Source organism: Phoenix dactylifera, chromosome 8, assembly GCF_009389715.1.
Source record: "Phoenix dactylifera cultivar Barhee BC4 chromosome 8, palm_55x_up_171113_PBpolish2nd_filt_p, whole genome shotgun sequence".
Taxonomy (NCBI): Eukaryota; Viridiplantae; Streptophyta; class Magnoliopsida; order Arecales; family Arecaceae; genus Phoenix; species Phoenix dactylifera.
The window spans coordinates 1,886,030-1,900,623 of NC_052399.1; the positions used below are offsets into that span (position 1 = coordinate 1,886,030).

At 41.8% G+C, this 14,594-nt stretch overlaps 2 protein-coding genes across 2 annotated transcripts; one reads left to right on the forward strand and one right to left on the reverse strand.

The window, feature by feature from the left end:
* Nucleotides 1-7,680: 7,680 nt before the first annotated feature.
* LOC120111505 (putative germin-like protein 2-1) lies at nucleotides 7,681-8,783 on the reverse strand. The gene is made up of 2 exons (XM_039128619.1): nucleotides 8,606-8,783; nucleotides 7,681-8,465 (listed from the first exon to the last, which is right to left on the reverse strand). Exons 1-2 carry the CDS (start codon nucleotides 8,715-8,717, stop codon nucleotides 7,912-7,914), a joined length of 666 nt encoding a protein of 221 aa, XP_038984547.1. The 5' UTR covers nucleotides 8,718-8,783; the 3' UTR covers nucleotides 7,681-7,911.
* A 4,361-nt stretch (nucleotides 8,784-13,144) lies between these two features.
* LOC103696882 lies at nucleotides 13,145-14,500 on the forward strand. The gene is made up of 4 exons (XM_039128501.1): nucleotides 13,145-13,320; nucleotides 13,480-13,943; nucleotides 14,057-14,253; nucleotides 14,348-14,500. Exons 1-4 carry the CDS (start codon nucleotides 13,145-13,147, stop codon nucleotides 14,498-14,500), a joined length of 990 nt encoding a protein of 329 aa, XP_038984429.1.
* Nucleotides 14,501-14,594: the final 94 nt, after the last annotated feature.

The window sequence follows — 14,594 nt, forward strand, 5'->3', positions numbered from 1 at the left end:
CACATCCATCCATCAATTTTTTTAAACTTTATTTCTGGCTTTCGACTAACCACGGTCATGTTTTTCATCCATAACGGGGCAATCAATATTACGTGGTTAGTCCGAAGCACCGTATCTATTAGTCCTATTATTTAAGTATAAATTATGTACATATATGCACCCATCATACTATCAATCACAAGTAAATATGATCAAATTACATTTAAATACCAAAACGATCATAAAATCATTCTTGCTTCTTACTTATCTAGATCATTAGCATAAAATACATATAGGTACAAAAATATCTATATCATGCAGGTCAGTATACAAGAATTCTTACCTCTTTGCTGAGAACCCAGATAGACTACCACAATCTACAAACCGGAGTGCGCAAAATCCTGTTCAATTTCTTCTTGCCCAAAAGATTGTTATCCTATAGAACCAAATCAACATAAAAAATTATCCAAGATATCCGACAACCCAGAACTCCCTATTGATCCACTAAAGGCTCCTCCATCATGTAGTAATCTAAGACTACCCCTTGAGTCCCTTTAACCAAAATTTCTTCGGATCAAGCTAGAGAGAGAAAATACCAAGAGAAACAAATAGAAAAAGAGAGAAACTAGAGTATAAGATCTTGTCGGGCTTCTTTCTGCTTGGATGACTATAGCCTCATACAAAACCAAGGCTGACCATGAAAATAGAATTGTATAAAAAGATATACAAAACCAACTAGATAACAACGCCCAATTATTTGAATCGGTTAGTGCAATATAATCCAATTCATTTGATCAAGAATCATATATCAAATCAAGAGTATAAATCAAGGGTTATCAATTAGAGGTCCAATGGTGGTTAACAATTTGGATGAATGGGGTCGACTAGATGCAGCGTCCGACGATCTGGGTCAATCGGCTCTGGCCAGTCCAACTAGTCAAATCATGAAAAGACAATCAAACCATGATTCATAAAGCACAATAGGGATTCATGGTAATAGAGTCCAACGATACTCAGCAATATTCGGGTTAAGGCTAGCATGACGGATGGTCGCAGTGATACTAGTTCAGAGCCCTTAACTAGGGTCAACCTTAGTCTATAATGAAAAGAAATTAAGAGAGAGAGGAGAGAGAGAAGAGAGGAGAGAGAAAGAAGAGAGAAGACTCTCTTCTATCTTCTTAAAATAGGGGAGAGTCAATCCCCCCCTCTCATCTCGAATCAGAGCATTGCAGGCCACTTAGTCGGCCCAGCCTCGACGATGATAGCCACGGGCGGCCCTTCGGTCGCGGCACCATCGGCGACAGTGGTCGGCCGGCACGAAGAAGGGTAGAAGAAGATCAAGAAGAGCAAGGGGTGAACAACTCGGCATAGATCATGGTGGATTCTTTTTTGACCGACGGCCATGCAAAATCGATGATCCCAAGAAATGGCGAAGTTTGGCTCAAATAAGCAACCGATGGTGGTGAACGTGGAAGAAGGATGCCGAAATAAGGCACCCCATTTTCGGATCAAATTTTAGTGATTTTTTTGGTGCAAATCAGCGTGGCAACAACTCTAAAACTTGAAAAAAAAGAGAAGAAGGCAAGTGAGGTTTCGATGGCCTTTCTGGTGACAAATCGATGAAGAAAATCTGGAAGAAGAACTTGGAAATCGGCAGTGATATCTCGGATTTTCGTTGATGACAATCAAAGTGGAAGGAAGGAGTCTTAAATAGATTGAATCTCGAGTCTGGTCAGTGTTGGGATTGCCTCAGGATTCTCAGAGTTCGGCGTTATCAGAGGAGAAAGAAGACTCCGATCAGGAGTCTTCTCCTCCTTCATGTGCAACAGGGCATGCCCGAGCTTGGGCCTGGCCTCTTCGGGCTGTCCCACAAGCTTGAGGGCTGGACTATTACATATATAGCTTGAAAATGACTCTCGAACTAAGTTCACTTCATATGGCCACATAGTCCTAATTGAACAACATCTTAAATCAGGTCCAGCAAAACCACTAACATCGAGTCATAGCAGTCTTCATGTCATTTATTGACAAAAGATCCTTCTATGGTTGCAAATATTAGATATGGATCTCGGTGATGTAGTGTGAACTTTGTATCCTTATGTGACTCTCGGAGCTCTTCCTCGGAGGGGCAGAGCCTCTTCCTTAGAGTCGAGCTAGGCTGAGTGGAATTGCTTGTCTTTATACTGATTTGTGATCATTTTTATTTTACTATTGTCACATACGTTTTTACATAAATTTTCAAGTTAAGGTATTCATTACTTATCGAGCTGTCTAGCTCATTATAGATTTTTTTTATATTTTTAAAGATTTGAACAATTAGCTTGACTCCGGAATTTATCATGGAAGAGCGACTAGAGATAAGATTTTGACAATCTTTATTTACACTAGATTTTATTTTTGATTTGATGTAAAATTTTAGAATATTATTTATTGTAAGACTTTTAATTTTATCATTTAAATTAGAATTTGAATGTTAATTATTTAAATTTATTATGCTGCTTGTATATGATATCATATTGAGATATCTTACATGCTTGTGGAGAGAGGTTTTTATAAGTATGCGGCAGCTGCTGCGATCCCTGACTCACAATCTTAGGTCGGGGGCGTGACAAGTTTCTTCACAACCATTGTAAAGTTTAAAAGTTCACGATCCTTGAATGAGGTTGAACAGTCAGATAAGAGCTTCACAACTTTCCTATCCACCTAATTGCTGAACATTGTAGAGGAAGAATCTAGAGCTCCATTCCAACCAACATGACCATAAAATAGCTACTACAAGCATGAGAATAATGCATCGCAGGATGGATGAGAATTTCAACTTGCACCAAGTGGAGCAGATATCCACCAGATTTGGAGGAACAACTAGATTGCTCTATAAATTATGTTGTTCAAGCAAAACAATTAGAAACTATAGTTAGATTGGTAATTCATTCAATGAACTCCAAGTGCCTAATTAGCCGGTTCTTAGTTGATATGAATTTCCTTTAGAAGGAAAATTATGATTTGAGATATTGAATTGATTGAAGCCTCCTCCCATGCCCTTGATGCCTATCCACCTCCTTCTCCACCTCGATGGCTTCTTTCGATGCCGATAAGGATAGGGGATGGCCGGCGGCCAACACTAGCCTACTTTCAAGTACCTTAATTGCATCTCTTTTCTCTCTCTCTTTCTTCACATTGCCCGTCGGAGCATAGTCGATAGCTTGTGGGTGTAGCAGCAATACCCATTCCTTCTCTAACTTCGATCATATCTACTAGTCACCTTCCAGCCACGCGCATAGACTATGGTCCTAGATTTCTAGCCAGATAAGGATGGATGGATCGAAGTAGACATGAAGGTCATGAAGAGGATGGAGAGTCTTTGAGATTGGTGAAGTTGGCGAAGGTGCTGACTTTAGTGCAGCAGAGCAATGGGATTGGGGTTTTGACATAGTTGATCAGGTTGGATTAGGCAACACCAAATAGGGAAAATCTTTGGCGCTTTAAGTTTTTTCTTTATTTGCCTTTCATAATTACATATTATTTACTAGATTTATTATTTGATATTGAAGGTTCCTTGTCTAGAGAATTCAATCTAATTGTCAGATGGTTTTTTATAATTACACATGTGACTCAAAGAGCTGATGTCGTATATATTCTGCAATTAGAATTTTTATTTGTTCATTTTTTCCCGAATTTGTTTTATGGTTATCTTAGGGTTGGCTAGTCAGTATAGGATGTTATGGATTACGGAGATACAAGGATTATATTATTGGTAATTTGATATTACTATAGAAAAGATGAAACAAAATTGCAAGGAAAAATATAGTTAATTTTTAAATTTTAAAAATTTCTATGTATATTCATAAATCTAATTAGTTTGGTGTGTGTATATATATATATATGTATATATGTATACACTAATAATCTTATACTTATGGGAAATGGGAAAAAAGAACTAAATTGCAAAATAACAAAATCATTTGTTGTTTCCTCTTCCTTTTATGAAATCTCTTTTGGGGGATGAGGGTTCTTTAATGCACACTCTTTCATTTAAAATATTAAAATGATCACACAAGGGGGAAAAAGGCGAAAAATGAAAATATAGGGAAGGAAAAAACATATGGAAAATGCCCTATTGGGAACTGGAGAGGATCGAAGCCAACCACCAGAAGACACTTGCCCAAGTGAGAGAACATTTGATGTCACGCCCCGAGCCCGAGGCGCGTCAGATGCCGCACGCCCGCACGGCGGGCCGCGCAGGCGTGCAAGGCAGCGGATCACATCAAAGCAAATACGGATGTTCAAAACTTATTTGAGGGTAAATCACAGATGCTTAAAATTGACAAAAATACTTAAAGTCATTCAAAGGCAGTCTTACAAAATTTCAAAATAACATTGGCTAACATAATTCAAATGTCCAAACTAAACTAACTAAAATACAATAACTGAAAAATCATCGAAAAATCTAACGCACTCCCCAATCCCGTGTGATCAAGCCTCTGGATCTGAAAAATAGAGAAAATAAAATAATGAGCTATACTAGCCCAGTAAGCAACAAAATACCCCAAAGTGGGGTCAGAGGATATCAGATCAAAATGCAGAATAATGTCTGGAATAAATCATAAATAACATCGTTTTACTGTTTCAATAAAATTTATTATCATTTTTCCAAAAAATCTAATATTAGAATCTCAACATGATAGGCTACGACCACGTAACCTAGTGGCATGGATTGCACAAGGTGCCAAACACCACTATTATTAAGCACCGGTGGTACGGTGTCGAAACCGGTTCCTCACAGATACAAGTCGACAGGGCCAACGTATAATCCCCATTGGTAGGGCTAGAACAGAACAGATCATAGCCATGCTGAGAATGCATATATATATATATAATATATTTCATAAATTGCCCAGTCATAATTTACGGATTTCAGAGCATAATTTTTAAATAAAATTTAACATGCCAGACCCATCTTACTAAATACAAAACATATTTCGAAATTTAAACCACTAATAATTATTTTACCAAATAATTTAAAAAATGCACTTTGAAGCATTAAGTTACTTACCTCTTCTCGCTTAGTCCCTACTTCAGATAGGCGGATCAGGTTCACCTGTTTAAATTTAATTAATTTCTTGTTAATTTTAGAGCTAAGCAAAATCCAGAAATAATACTACTGGGCACGGCCCAACAGAGCCTAGAGTTGGTCCATAATGAACATGGCCCGATAGGGCCCACATCGGACACGGCCCAATGGGCCCGCATAGACTCGGCCCAGTAGGGCCCTCCCAAGGTTGGCCTCTAATTTGTTCATTTATGCAATAAAAATTCGTTTCAGGGACCAATGTCTAATTACATAGCACCGTTCCATAATAAAACTTGGGTAAAAGGACCAAATAATTATATTTGAGGATCTTTATGTAATAAATTTTTCTTTTAGGGATCAAACATAAATTACAGAAGATCCTTTTGTGAAATAATATACTGTCAAGGGCTTAACTGCAAAATTTCATTTATTGGCCAAACAACTTTGGGTTTCGGGTTCCGGGTTTCGGGTCTGAACTGGGTTTTGGGTTTGGATTTCAGATTTTGGATTCGGGTCTGGGCCCAAGTTGAGCCCACAGTGAACCGGGCCTAAGTTGGCCCAATTCGGCCCACGATGGGCCTTCATCTTCCCCAAACTCCCCATGGACAGGAAAGATGGAAACCGAGAGAAGGGAGAGGGGAGAGGGGAGAGGGCTGGCTAGGTGGTTGGCATGGGCGGCCGGAGGCCACCCCTCGGTCGACGGCCAACCGGCTGCTGCGGCGGCTGATGGGGAGGAGAAGCAACCGAAGAGATGATCTCGGTTTGTGGGGCCGAAACAGAGAAAAAAAAGACATGGAATAAAGGTTGAGATCGAAGAGCAGAGAAAGCTTACCGGTGGTGGCAGAGGCAGTGGGAGGAAGATCTTGGCCGCGGGTGCTCGATCCGGTGGTCAAGCGGCGGTGGCGGCGGTGCTTTCCGAAGAGGAAGGAGATCTCGAAACAGAGGAGGCTCGGGTGGTGGTGGTGGTAGGCCGAGGCGGCTCACCGGTGACTTGGGAAGCAGGAGCAGAGGAAGGAGAGGGAGAGGAGAGGGAGGAGAGGAAGAAGAGGGGCTCGGTGGTGATCTGGGAAGGAAAAAGAGGGGTTTTTATTATCCCCTCGTAATGGCTCTCCGCCGCGATTTTTGCGGCGGTGGGGCAAAATCAGAGGCCGCTCGTGCGGCCGCGGGGTGGACGTGGGACGACCGCGATGCAGCTGCAGGATGCCCACGGTATCTCTGCGCCCGGAGAAGATGGAGGGGATCGCGTTTGCGATCCCCTGCTCTGGCCCTTTCCAAAAGAGGCATTATCTCACATTTGACGATGCTGAAAATAGTGAGGAAGTGGGGCCATAGAGCAAATAATATTACAGACAACACAACATTAGGAACAAAGATGCAATAGTGAAATAGAGCAACAAACAAAACAAAGTAGAGGACCGAAATTCCAGCCTCTACTACAACAAACAATGTCTAGTGACAGAACTTTAGTAACACTTAGCAAAATCCATCAATATAAATGTTCTCTAGTAATGATTCTAAGAAATATGAAAACAGATATATAATTTCACAAAGTTTCATCGTGAGAGTTATTAAAAGTTATTATATAGCGAGGGTATCTTATAACCACTATAAGAAATTGTATTCTATAGTAATAGTTTCAAATATTATCATAAAAGGTCTATAATATTGTAATGTTTATAAATGAATGTTTCAAAAATTTTATGTTACGATGGTATCAGATAAGTACAACAATTACTAGTGAAATAAAACTTTATTGGTAATATATATAGTTTTATTATAGAATACAGGCTATTTATCGATAAGATAAATTATATCACCTATACATTATTGTATAACCAATAGTTTTCAATATTGATATTTATTTATGATTTATTTGTGTGACAAATTAGTATGGTTGTAAATTAATTTGGATTTTCTGCAACAACAGCATCTCATTAGTAAGTATGTCTTTAAATAATTTTCAAAATAGATATTATATTAATCTAATAAATTTTTGAAGTAATAAGGTTTCAAATCGACTATTATGTATTCTAGTTGTACTTAACAATTTTTGATGAGTTCATCAAGTTATTTTCAACTTTATCTGGCCAGAACTACTTACCGAACAAGTCACATGATCAGCCAACTCAGGTAAATAATTCGAAGTTGTTTGGGTTTGGAAATATTGCAAATAATGCACCATAACCAGCCACTAGTCTAAGATATAATTATTAAAAACTTAAATGGAGATCGATTTAACCAAGATATTGGATCAATAATCCAATTTGATTTGTATTAAAAATATAGGTTTGCTACGCCTGTTGCATCCCTTCAACTTTGTTCTTCCTCCAGCCAGGGATAGAGGAGAGAGAGATAGGAATAGCTGTTTTCCTAATAGTCAAAATTAGAAGTAGCCTGAGTCCAGACAGAAGCTTAGAAGTAGGTGCTTCTCAAACCTGTGCGGAGGATGTCATACACCACTATTCTGTTTTTGCCAAACTTTTGAAGCCATGGCTGCTGAAAGACAATCCAGATCCAAATACTTTTCCTTTTTCAGTCCTCCATTCAGTAAAATCCATCTTTTCCTCTATGATGCCTATGGCTTAATTCATCCTATCCGCTCACAAACATAAAAATAAAGGAATAAGCAATTTGTGATATCAAGTCCAACAAACATCTTGACCTAATGTTACAGCAAAAAGAAAAATAAAAACAGAAGCAAGAAGCACTTTCTCCTACTGGGAAATAAATTGCCTTTATTGCTGTAGAATTGTCAACTCATTGTTTGCTTATTTGTGCTAAAGAATGCAAATGAATAAGTGTAACAATCAAAATAATACAAATGAATCAGCGGAGCAATCCTTGTAGCAAAGAAAGAGTTATCAGTTGTTGTTGTCCATCCAGAACTGAGCCTGCAGCCAGTCAATAGTCTTCTTGTCCACCTGAAAGGCCTTTGCAAGAACGTCACGAGAGATGGGTGGCTTCGACCCAAACACCGCATTGGCTACAGTGATCACACCAGGGTTTTGGCTGCTCAATGCGGCAATAGCAACAGCATTCTTCGTCCCGTAGTTGAACTGGAAGTGAATAAGACCTTGGGGGAACACGAACACATCACCCTTGTTGATGACTTTGGCAAAGAGACGGTTGTCCGTGTTGGAAGTCACAAAACCCACATAGAGTGAGCCTTCCAACACCGTCAAAATCTCTGTCGCCCGAGGGTGGATGTGAGGTGGGTTCAGGCCATAAGGAGCAAAGTCTATGCGAGCCAATGAGATGCCAAGGGTGTTGAGCCCTGCAATTTTCTCCACATTAACTAAAGTCACATTCGATCCAAGTTTGTTTGCAGTGTCGCCAGGCCTGTCGAGGCCGGAGAAGAAGAAATCATCAGCTCTGACATCGTTTGGGTTCTTGCACACAAGACCGTTGACAAATACTGCACAATAAAAATTAACATAATTCACCAAGGTTGATAGAAAAACTTGAGAAGAACCTCGTTCGAAAGCCTACTTATAAGTTTGTGGATGAGTAAGAAATTTTGCTCAACTTGAAAAAAGGAAGAATATATATAATTACCATGGGACGTTTTGTCAGCAACACAGAAGTCCTGGAGGGGACTAGGATCAGAAGCAATTGCGTGAGAAGAAACCAGCGCAAGGAAAGCAAGGAGGAGGATGCGTGAAGCCATGTCTGTTCGGTTAAGCAGGAGAGAGTGCAGGAGGAATGGAACTCGAGAGTCTAGATCGAAGCTCGATGCGCTGGGATGGCTTGGAGTAGATAGGTATATATAGAGAGAGTGGAGGGATGAGGGACCCGGTTTATGCGATGCTTAGACCGTTGAAGTAGTCAGGAAGGGTGATCGTGATTTGCTTTGTATTGTTTTATAAAGTAGTAATAAAATGGTTTCAGTTGTCCACCAATTCCAGTAGACCGTGGCCAAAGGCAACGTTCCCAAAGACAAGTATAACTGCCACCAAAATGGTAGCCTAGTGGTAAGGAGGCGATAATTCTGCCCAAGTTGCCTGGATTCGAAACGCACGGACGTCGATTAAATTAGGGGACCGGATGCTCCACGCCCGGATGGCTTGCTGGCGGTTATTCTTTCCTTCCACTTGTACCAAGGTGGCGCTGGGTTGACGTACCCACACGTGAGGCGGTGAGCCCAGTGGGGTGAGCCCACGGGTCGGGGAAGGCACGCGAAACCTGCGACCTGTATCGAACATTTTCGGGTGGAAGGGGGCCCCAGTGGGTGCTGCTACGCGGGTGGGCTGGTCCCTCCCCCTCCCTCCTATTTTTAACCAAAAAAAAAAAAGGAAAAAAAAAAAAGAAGATGAAGTATAACTTGATCTATAACCATATTGATGGTAGGTGAGAAACAGCAGATGGAATAGATCAATATTCGCCGCCTTTGACGGTACAACGGTTCGGCCAGCTAAATAGATAATAAGGCTTGTTTCGTAGTCTAATCACGAACTAGTCCAGCCATTTTTATTATAATTTAACCAATTACTTATTTGTTTAATTTTATGCTAGTATGGACATATGTGATGAACATGAAAAAAGTTAATAAATTTAAAGATACGGTCATCAATTGTGTATTGAGACATTCCCCCTCCAACTTTATTTTTGTTGCCATAGAAAATTGAACAGTTCAAAGAAAGATCCAAAGCTGGGAGCCTTCATGAAGTTGTTCGGATACTTGGCCACAATGAGATTTAGCAACTTCAAGATGACCTCTTCCTTCCGTCACAGAAAAGGTCAATGTAGTTATGGTGGCAGCGAAGAACTTGAATAGTTCTAAATGCAAATACAGGGAATTCTTCATCGAGGTTATCAGCATTGGTTGCGCTTATCATAACAACATTGTGAGTTTACTAAACTTGTGTTCGGACGCATTCACTAGAATTCTCATATATGAGATCATAGTTAATGGATCACTTGAAAAATTCATTTATATTAAGCAACAAATTATTCTAGATCTTGAATGGATGTGAAACAATTGGAGATTGAAATTGGTAATGCACGAGGCTTAGACTATCTCTACCATGGCTGCAATATCCAAAAATATCTTATTTTCGGCCAGCTAAAATAGTGTCGCTCGATGTAACAACCCAGGACCTCACCCAAAATGGCTAGCCGGAAGATATTATTTGGGTTCCTTGATCCTGTATAAGAACCCAAGATCTACCCAGCGAATAACCGATGTAGGACTAAACACACGCCCGTACGGGTCCTCACATACTCCCCCCATTCAAGCCCTGACGTCCTCGTCAGGCTAAGGGTTCAAATCTATTCAAATCTAGTCACAAACACCACGATTGGCCCATGGTCAGCCCCAATGGATCCGTGCTGCAGTATCCCCTAGTACACATAGGTTATGGGCCGAGAACGCTCTGATACCATTTGTAACAACCCAGGATCTCACCCAAAATGGCTAGCCGCAAGGTATTATTTGGATTCCGTGATCCTGTATAAGTAACCAAGATCTACCCAGCAAATAACCGATGTAGGACTAAACACACGCCCGCACGGGTCCTCACACTCGGCTGACAGAATCATATCAATAGCCAAATCTTGAGGGACTGTAGGCTACATTTATTGCCCTTGAGGTCTTCTCAAGGAATTTTAGAGGCATCTCTAGCAAATCCATTGTTTATAGTTATGGGATGATAGCGCTTGAAATGGTTGGGGGAAGAAAAAATATTGAAGTTCAAGAAGACAACATCCGTGAGATATCCACTTCTCACATTGGATTTACAAGCATCTCAACATGGATGAAAATTTGAGAACTTTCACGGCCATGACCCAAGTGGAAGAAGAGATTGCCAAAGGGATAATTCTAGTAGTTTTATGGTGCATTCAGACTAAGCTAATAAATAGACTCTCGATGGGTAAGGTTCCAGATATGTTAGAAGGAAGGATTATAGACTTGCAAATTCCCCCCATGCCAGTTTTACTTTCCCCTCAAGATGAGGGAAGCATTTCTAGACAAATCATTCTCATGAAATAGTATCAATAGTCACTTGTTATAATGGACTCAAGATATTTGACCGTATAATAGGTATGTTACCCATAGTGCTATAGGCATCTCTTAATTTCCTATGTTAGATAAAAATTTAGAGCTGTAGTTATAAAGGCTTAATAAATCCTTCAACCTTCAATGGATTTATATTTTACTTTCAATTTAGCAATCATGCAACCTAAATGATCCGATGACCCGGGATCCGCCACATGGCAGGCCATAAGACGGCGTCAACAAATCTCTCCAAATCACCCCCACTAAATGCTGATCATTATGGAGGGCGCTCTGGAGCTCGAAATACTGATGGCTAACCTCTCGCATTTCGCCAGACGAGACGCTTTGGAGAAGGGAGCATTAATGGCCGGCTTCTCACGTTTCGCCAGTCGGAGTGCTTCGGGGGACAAAAAATTAATGATCGAAACCTCCAGAAAGCAATGCTCACGTGGAACACTGAAAAATTTCCACGGCAGATTCTACTCAAGAAAATCTAGCAGCTCGAACCTCCCAAGTCCGACGTCAAGCTCTCGGCTAAGAAATATGCCAAGGCATACCCAGTTTGGTACACACCTCTTCTTGCCTATGTGATTGAAGCACTGGACGATTAGAAGTCTGCCTACTTCCATCGTCCGAGCTGCAAGGCAGCTCGACCTCGGAAGTGGGGGGCAAAGAATAGGGGAAAAAATGGATCGTCCAGCCCACAACTAAAAGGCCGCCCAGTTTCGGCCCAATAAACGTCAACGCCAACCAGTCGAATCCACACTTCTGCCCCGAGTCAGCTCGACTTCGAGACTCCGCCGAAGGCTCCACCAACTTCAGACATTCGCCGACTCCCCCAACCAAGTTCGGGGTGCCTCCAGTATTCGCCGACCCTCCCCAACTAAACTCGGACCGCCTACCTCAGCAGTACGCTCCGACTTTCGAGCTTGGAGCACTCCACCGAGCATGCCTCGGAACCCAGGAAGCCAAGCTACTCCCATTATCCGTCAAGCCGACCTCTCATGATGAGGGCTGACAGTGCCTCTGCCACCTGGGCCACTCCACCGAGACTATAAATAGCTCGGTCAGGTAACTTGTAAAGGACTTTTGGGCTGGACCAAATCTACTCCACTCTAACTTGATCGTCGAAGGGCCCTCACCGGAAATACTGATGAAACTTTGTACAGGTCCGCGGCCGTCGCGCAGGAGGCTTGATCGCACGGGAATGGGGAGTGTGTTAGATGTTTCGATGATTCCATCAGTTATTGGTCCTTTAGTTAGATTGATTAGAGTATTTGACTTACGTCAGCATATGTTATTTGAAATTTTGTAAGACTGCTTTTGAATAAATTTAAATAATTATGTCAGTTTTGAACATCTGTATTTGCTTTGATATGATCCGATGCCTAGCACGCCTGTGCGGCTCGCCGTGCGGGCGTGCGGCGTCTGCCACGCCTCGGGCTCGGGGCGTGACAGATTTGGTGGTATCAGAGCTCAGGTTTAAGATCACTAGGGATTGTAACTGAAACAATTATATTGAGCCTAAGTTTTAGGATTCGTAGGATCCGTCAGAAAGGTTGAGAGATGGGTAGGAACCAGATAAGGGGATAATGTTCATTTATTTTATTAACTATTTCGTATTATTCTGTTTGGATGATTTTATAACATCTATATATTTTTACTGAATCAGAATGCCGCCTCGTCGTGTCCGTAGCCTGAATCGGATGGTCAGGGGCTCTCGGGGAAGAGCCCCTACCAACCAAGCTGGCGAGGCATCGCATAGCTCAGGACCCCAGGGTCAATCGACTCCAGAAACTGCCGCCGAAAATCAAACCCGGGTGCTCGAATTGATTGAGGAGGTCGTTGGGTTAGTACGCCAACAGAGGCAACAACCTCAGCAACCAATCCAGCAAGTCGTTGATCCTCCGGAGCAAAGAAGGAGTATAGCTGAATTCAAGAGAATGACTCCTTCAGTTTTTAAAGGCACCACTAGTCCTCAAGAGGCCGAAGCCTGGATAGAGGAAATGGAGAAAGTCTTCAGAGCAATGGAGTGCACCGATGAAGAGAAGGTCAGATTTGCCACCTATATGCTTCAGGACCGAGCTCATCATTGGTGGATGTCTGTGGAGCGCACATTGGCAGCCGAGCAGGAGGCACTTACCTGGCAGAGGTTTCGCACAGCCTTCTACTCCAAGTATTTCCCTTCAAGTCACTTTAGGGAGCTAGAGAGAGAATTTCTAAATCTGTCTCAAGGAACCATGACCGTGGATGAGTATGAGGCAGAGTTTGACAGGTTAGCTCGGTTTGCTCCCACCCTCGTCATAGATGCAGAGTCCCGGATGAGGAGATTTGAAGAAGGATTGAAGCCTCAATTACGTCGGGGTTTGGCCGTAGTGCACTCAACCAACTATGATGACCTGGTAGATAGAGCCAAGAATATGGAAATTGTCAGGAAGGAAACACAAGATTCAAAAGATAGAATACAAAAGAAGAGGAGCAGAGATGATGATACTCATAGTGGACAAAATTCTAGTAGGACAGAAAAATCTCGTAATAGGTCTGGACAATCAGAAAAGCAAGGATCTTATGGAGAGACTATTCAACAAGACCAGTCTAAATGTGAAGCATGTGGTGGTGCCCATAAGACAGAACTCTGTAGACGATTATCTGGCGCATGTTTCAGATGTGGCCAACAGGGTCATAAGATAGCAAAGTGCCCTCGCAATCGGCAAGTATCACAATCAAATCAGAGGCCTCAAGCTACAAGGACCCAGCAAGTGCAAGGTTCTCCTGCTCCGGTTCAGGTTGCTCAGCCTTCTTCTCCTAAGCAGCAGATAGGAGGGAGACCGCACACACAGGGTCGTATTTATGCACTGACTCAGCAGGATGCTCAGGCATCCAATACTGTGGTGTCAGGTACACTACCGGTTGCTTCTGTTTATGCTTATATACTGTTCGATTCTAGTGCTGCACATTCATTGTGTCATGGATATTTGTGCGAAAACATGACCTACCTTGCGTGCCGTTAGAGTATGATTTGCATGTTAACACCCCTGCCGAAAGTGGGAGGATTTGTAATCAGGTCTGCAAGACTTGTCCAGTTCAGATAGTAGGTAGAGACTTGCCTGCTAATTTGATAGATATAGATATGTATGACTTTGACATAATTCTCGGTATGGACTGGTTAGCGTCACACTTTGCTACCATTAACTGTCATGAAAAGCGGGTAAAATTTTAGATCCCTAGAGACACCAAATTTAGTTTCATAGGTAGTTGTGCTTATACTTTCTCTTGAGTTCTCTGCTATGCAAATTAAGCAGCTTGTACGTGTGGTTGATAGAAAAGAACAAGTGTTGAGAAGGCGCACAATTCCTTATGTTAAGATTCAGTGGAGCAATCACTCTGAACGTGAGGCTACGTGGGAACTGGAGGATGAGATGAAGGAGAAATATCCGAACCTTTTTGCAAGCTAAGGTATGTTAAATTTCGAGGGCGAAATTTTTCTAAGGGGGAGAGAATGTGAGATATGGGGCTGAAGTCGGCAGCCCCAGCCGACTTCAGCCCTGT

Coding starts and splice junctions, on each gene's coding strand:
- LOC120111505 (XM_039128619.1), bottom strand. CDS start 8,717: ATGGCTTCACGCATCCTCCTCCTTGCTTTCCTTGCGCTGGTTTCTTCT. Junction 8,466..8,605: donor TGCTGACAAAACGTCCCATG/GTAATTATATAT, acceptor TTTATTGTGCAG/TATTTGTCAACGGTCTTGTG.
- LOC103696882 (XM_039128501.1), top strand. CDS start 13,145: ATGTCTGTGGAGCGCACATTGGCAGCCGAGCAGGAGGCACTTACCTGG. Junction 13,944..14,056: donor ATCCAATACTGTGGTGTCAG/GTACACTACCGG, acceptor GCGTGCCGTTAG/AGTATGATTTGCATGTTAAC. Junction 14,254..14,347: donor TTAACTGTCATGAAAAGCGG/GTAAAATTTTAG, acceptor CAAATTAAGCAG/CTTGTACGTGTGGTTGATAG.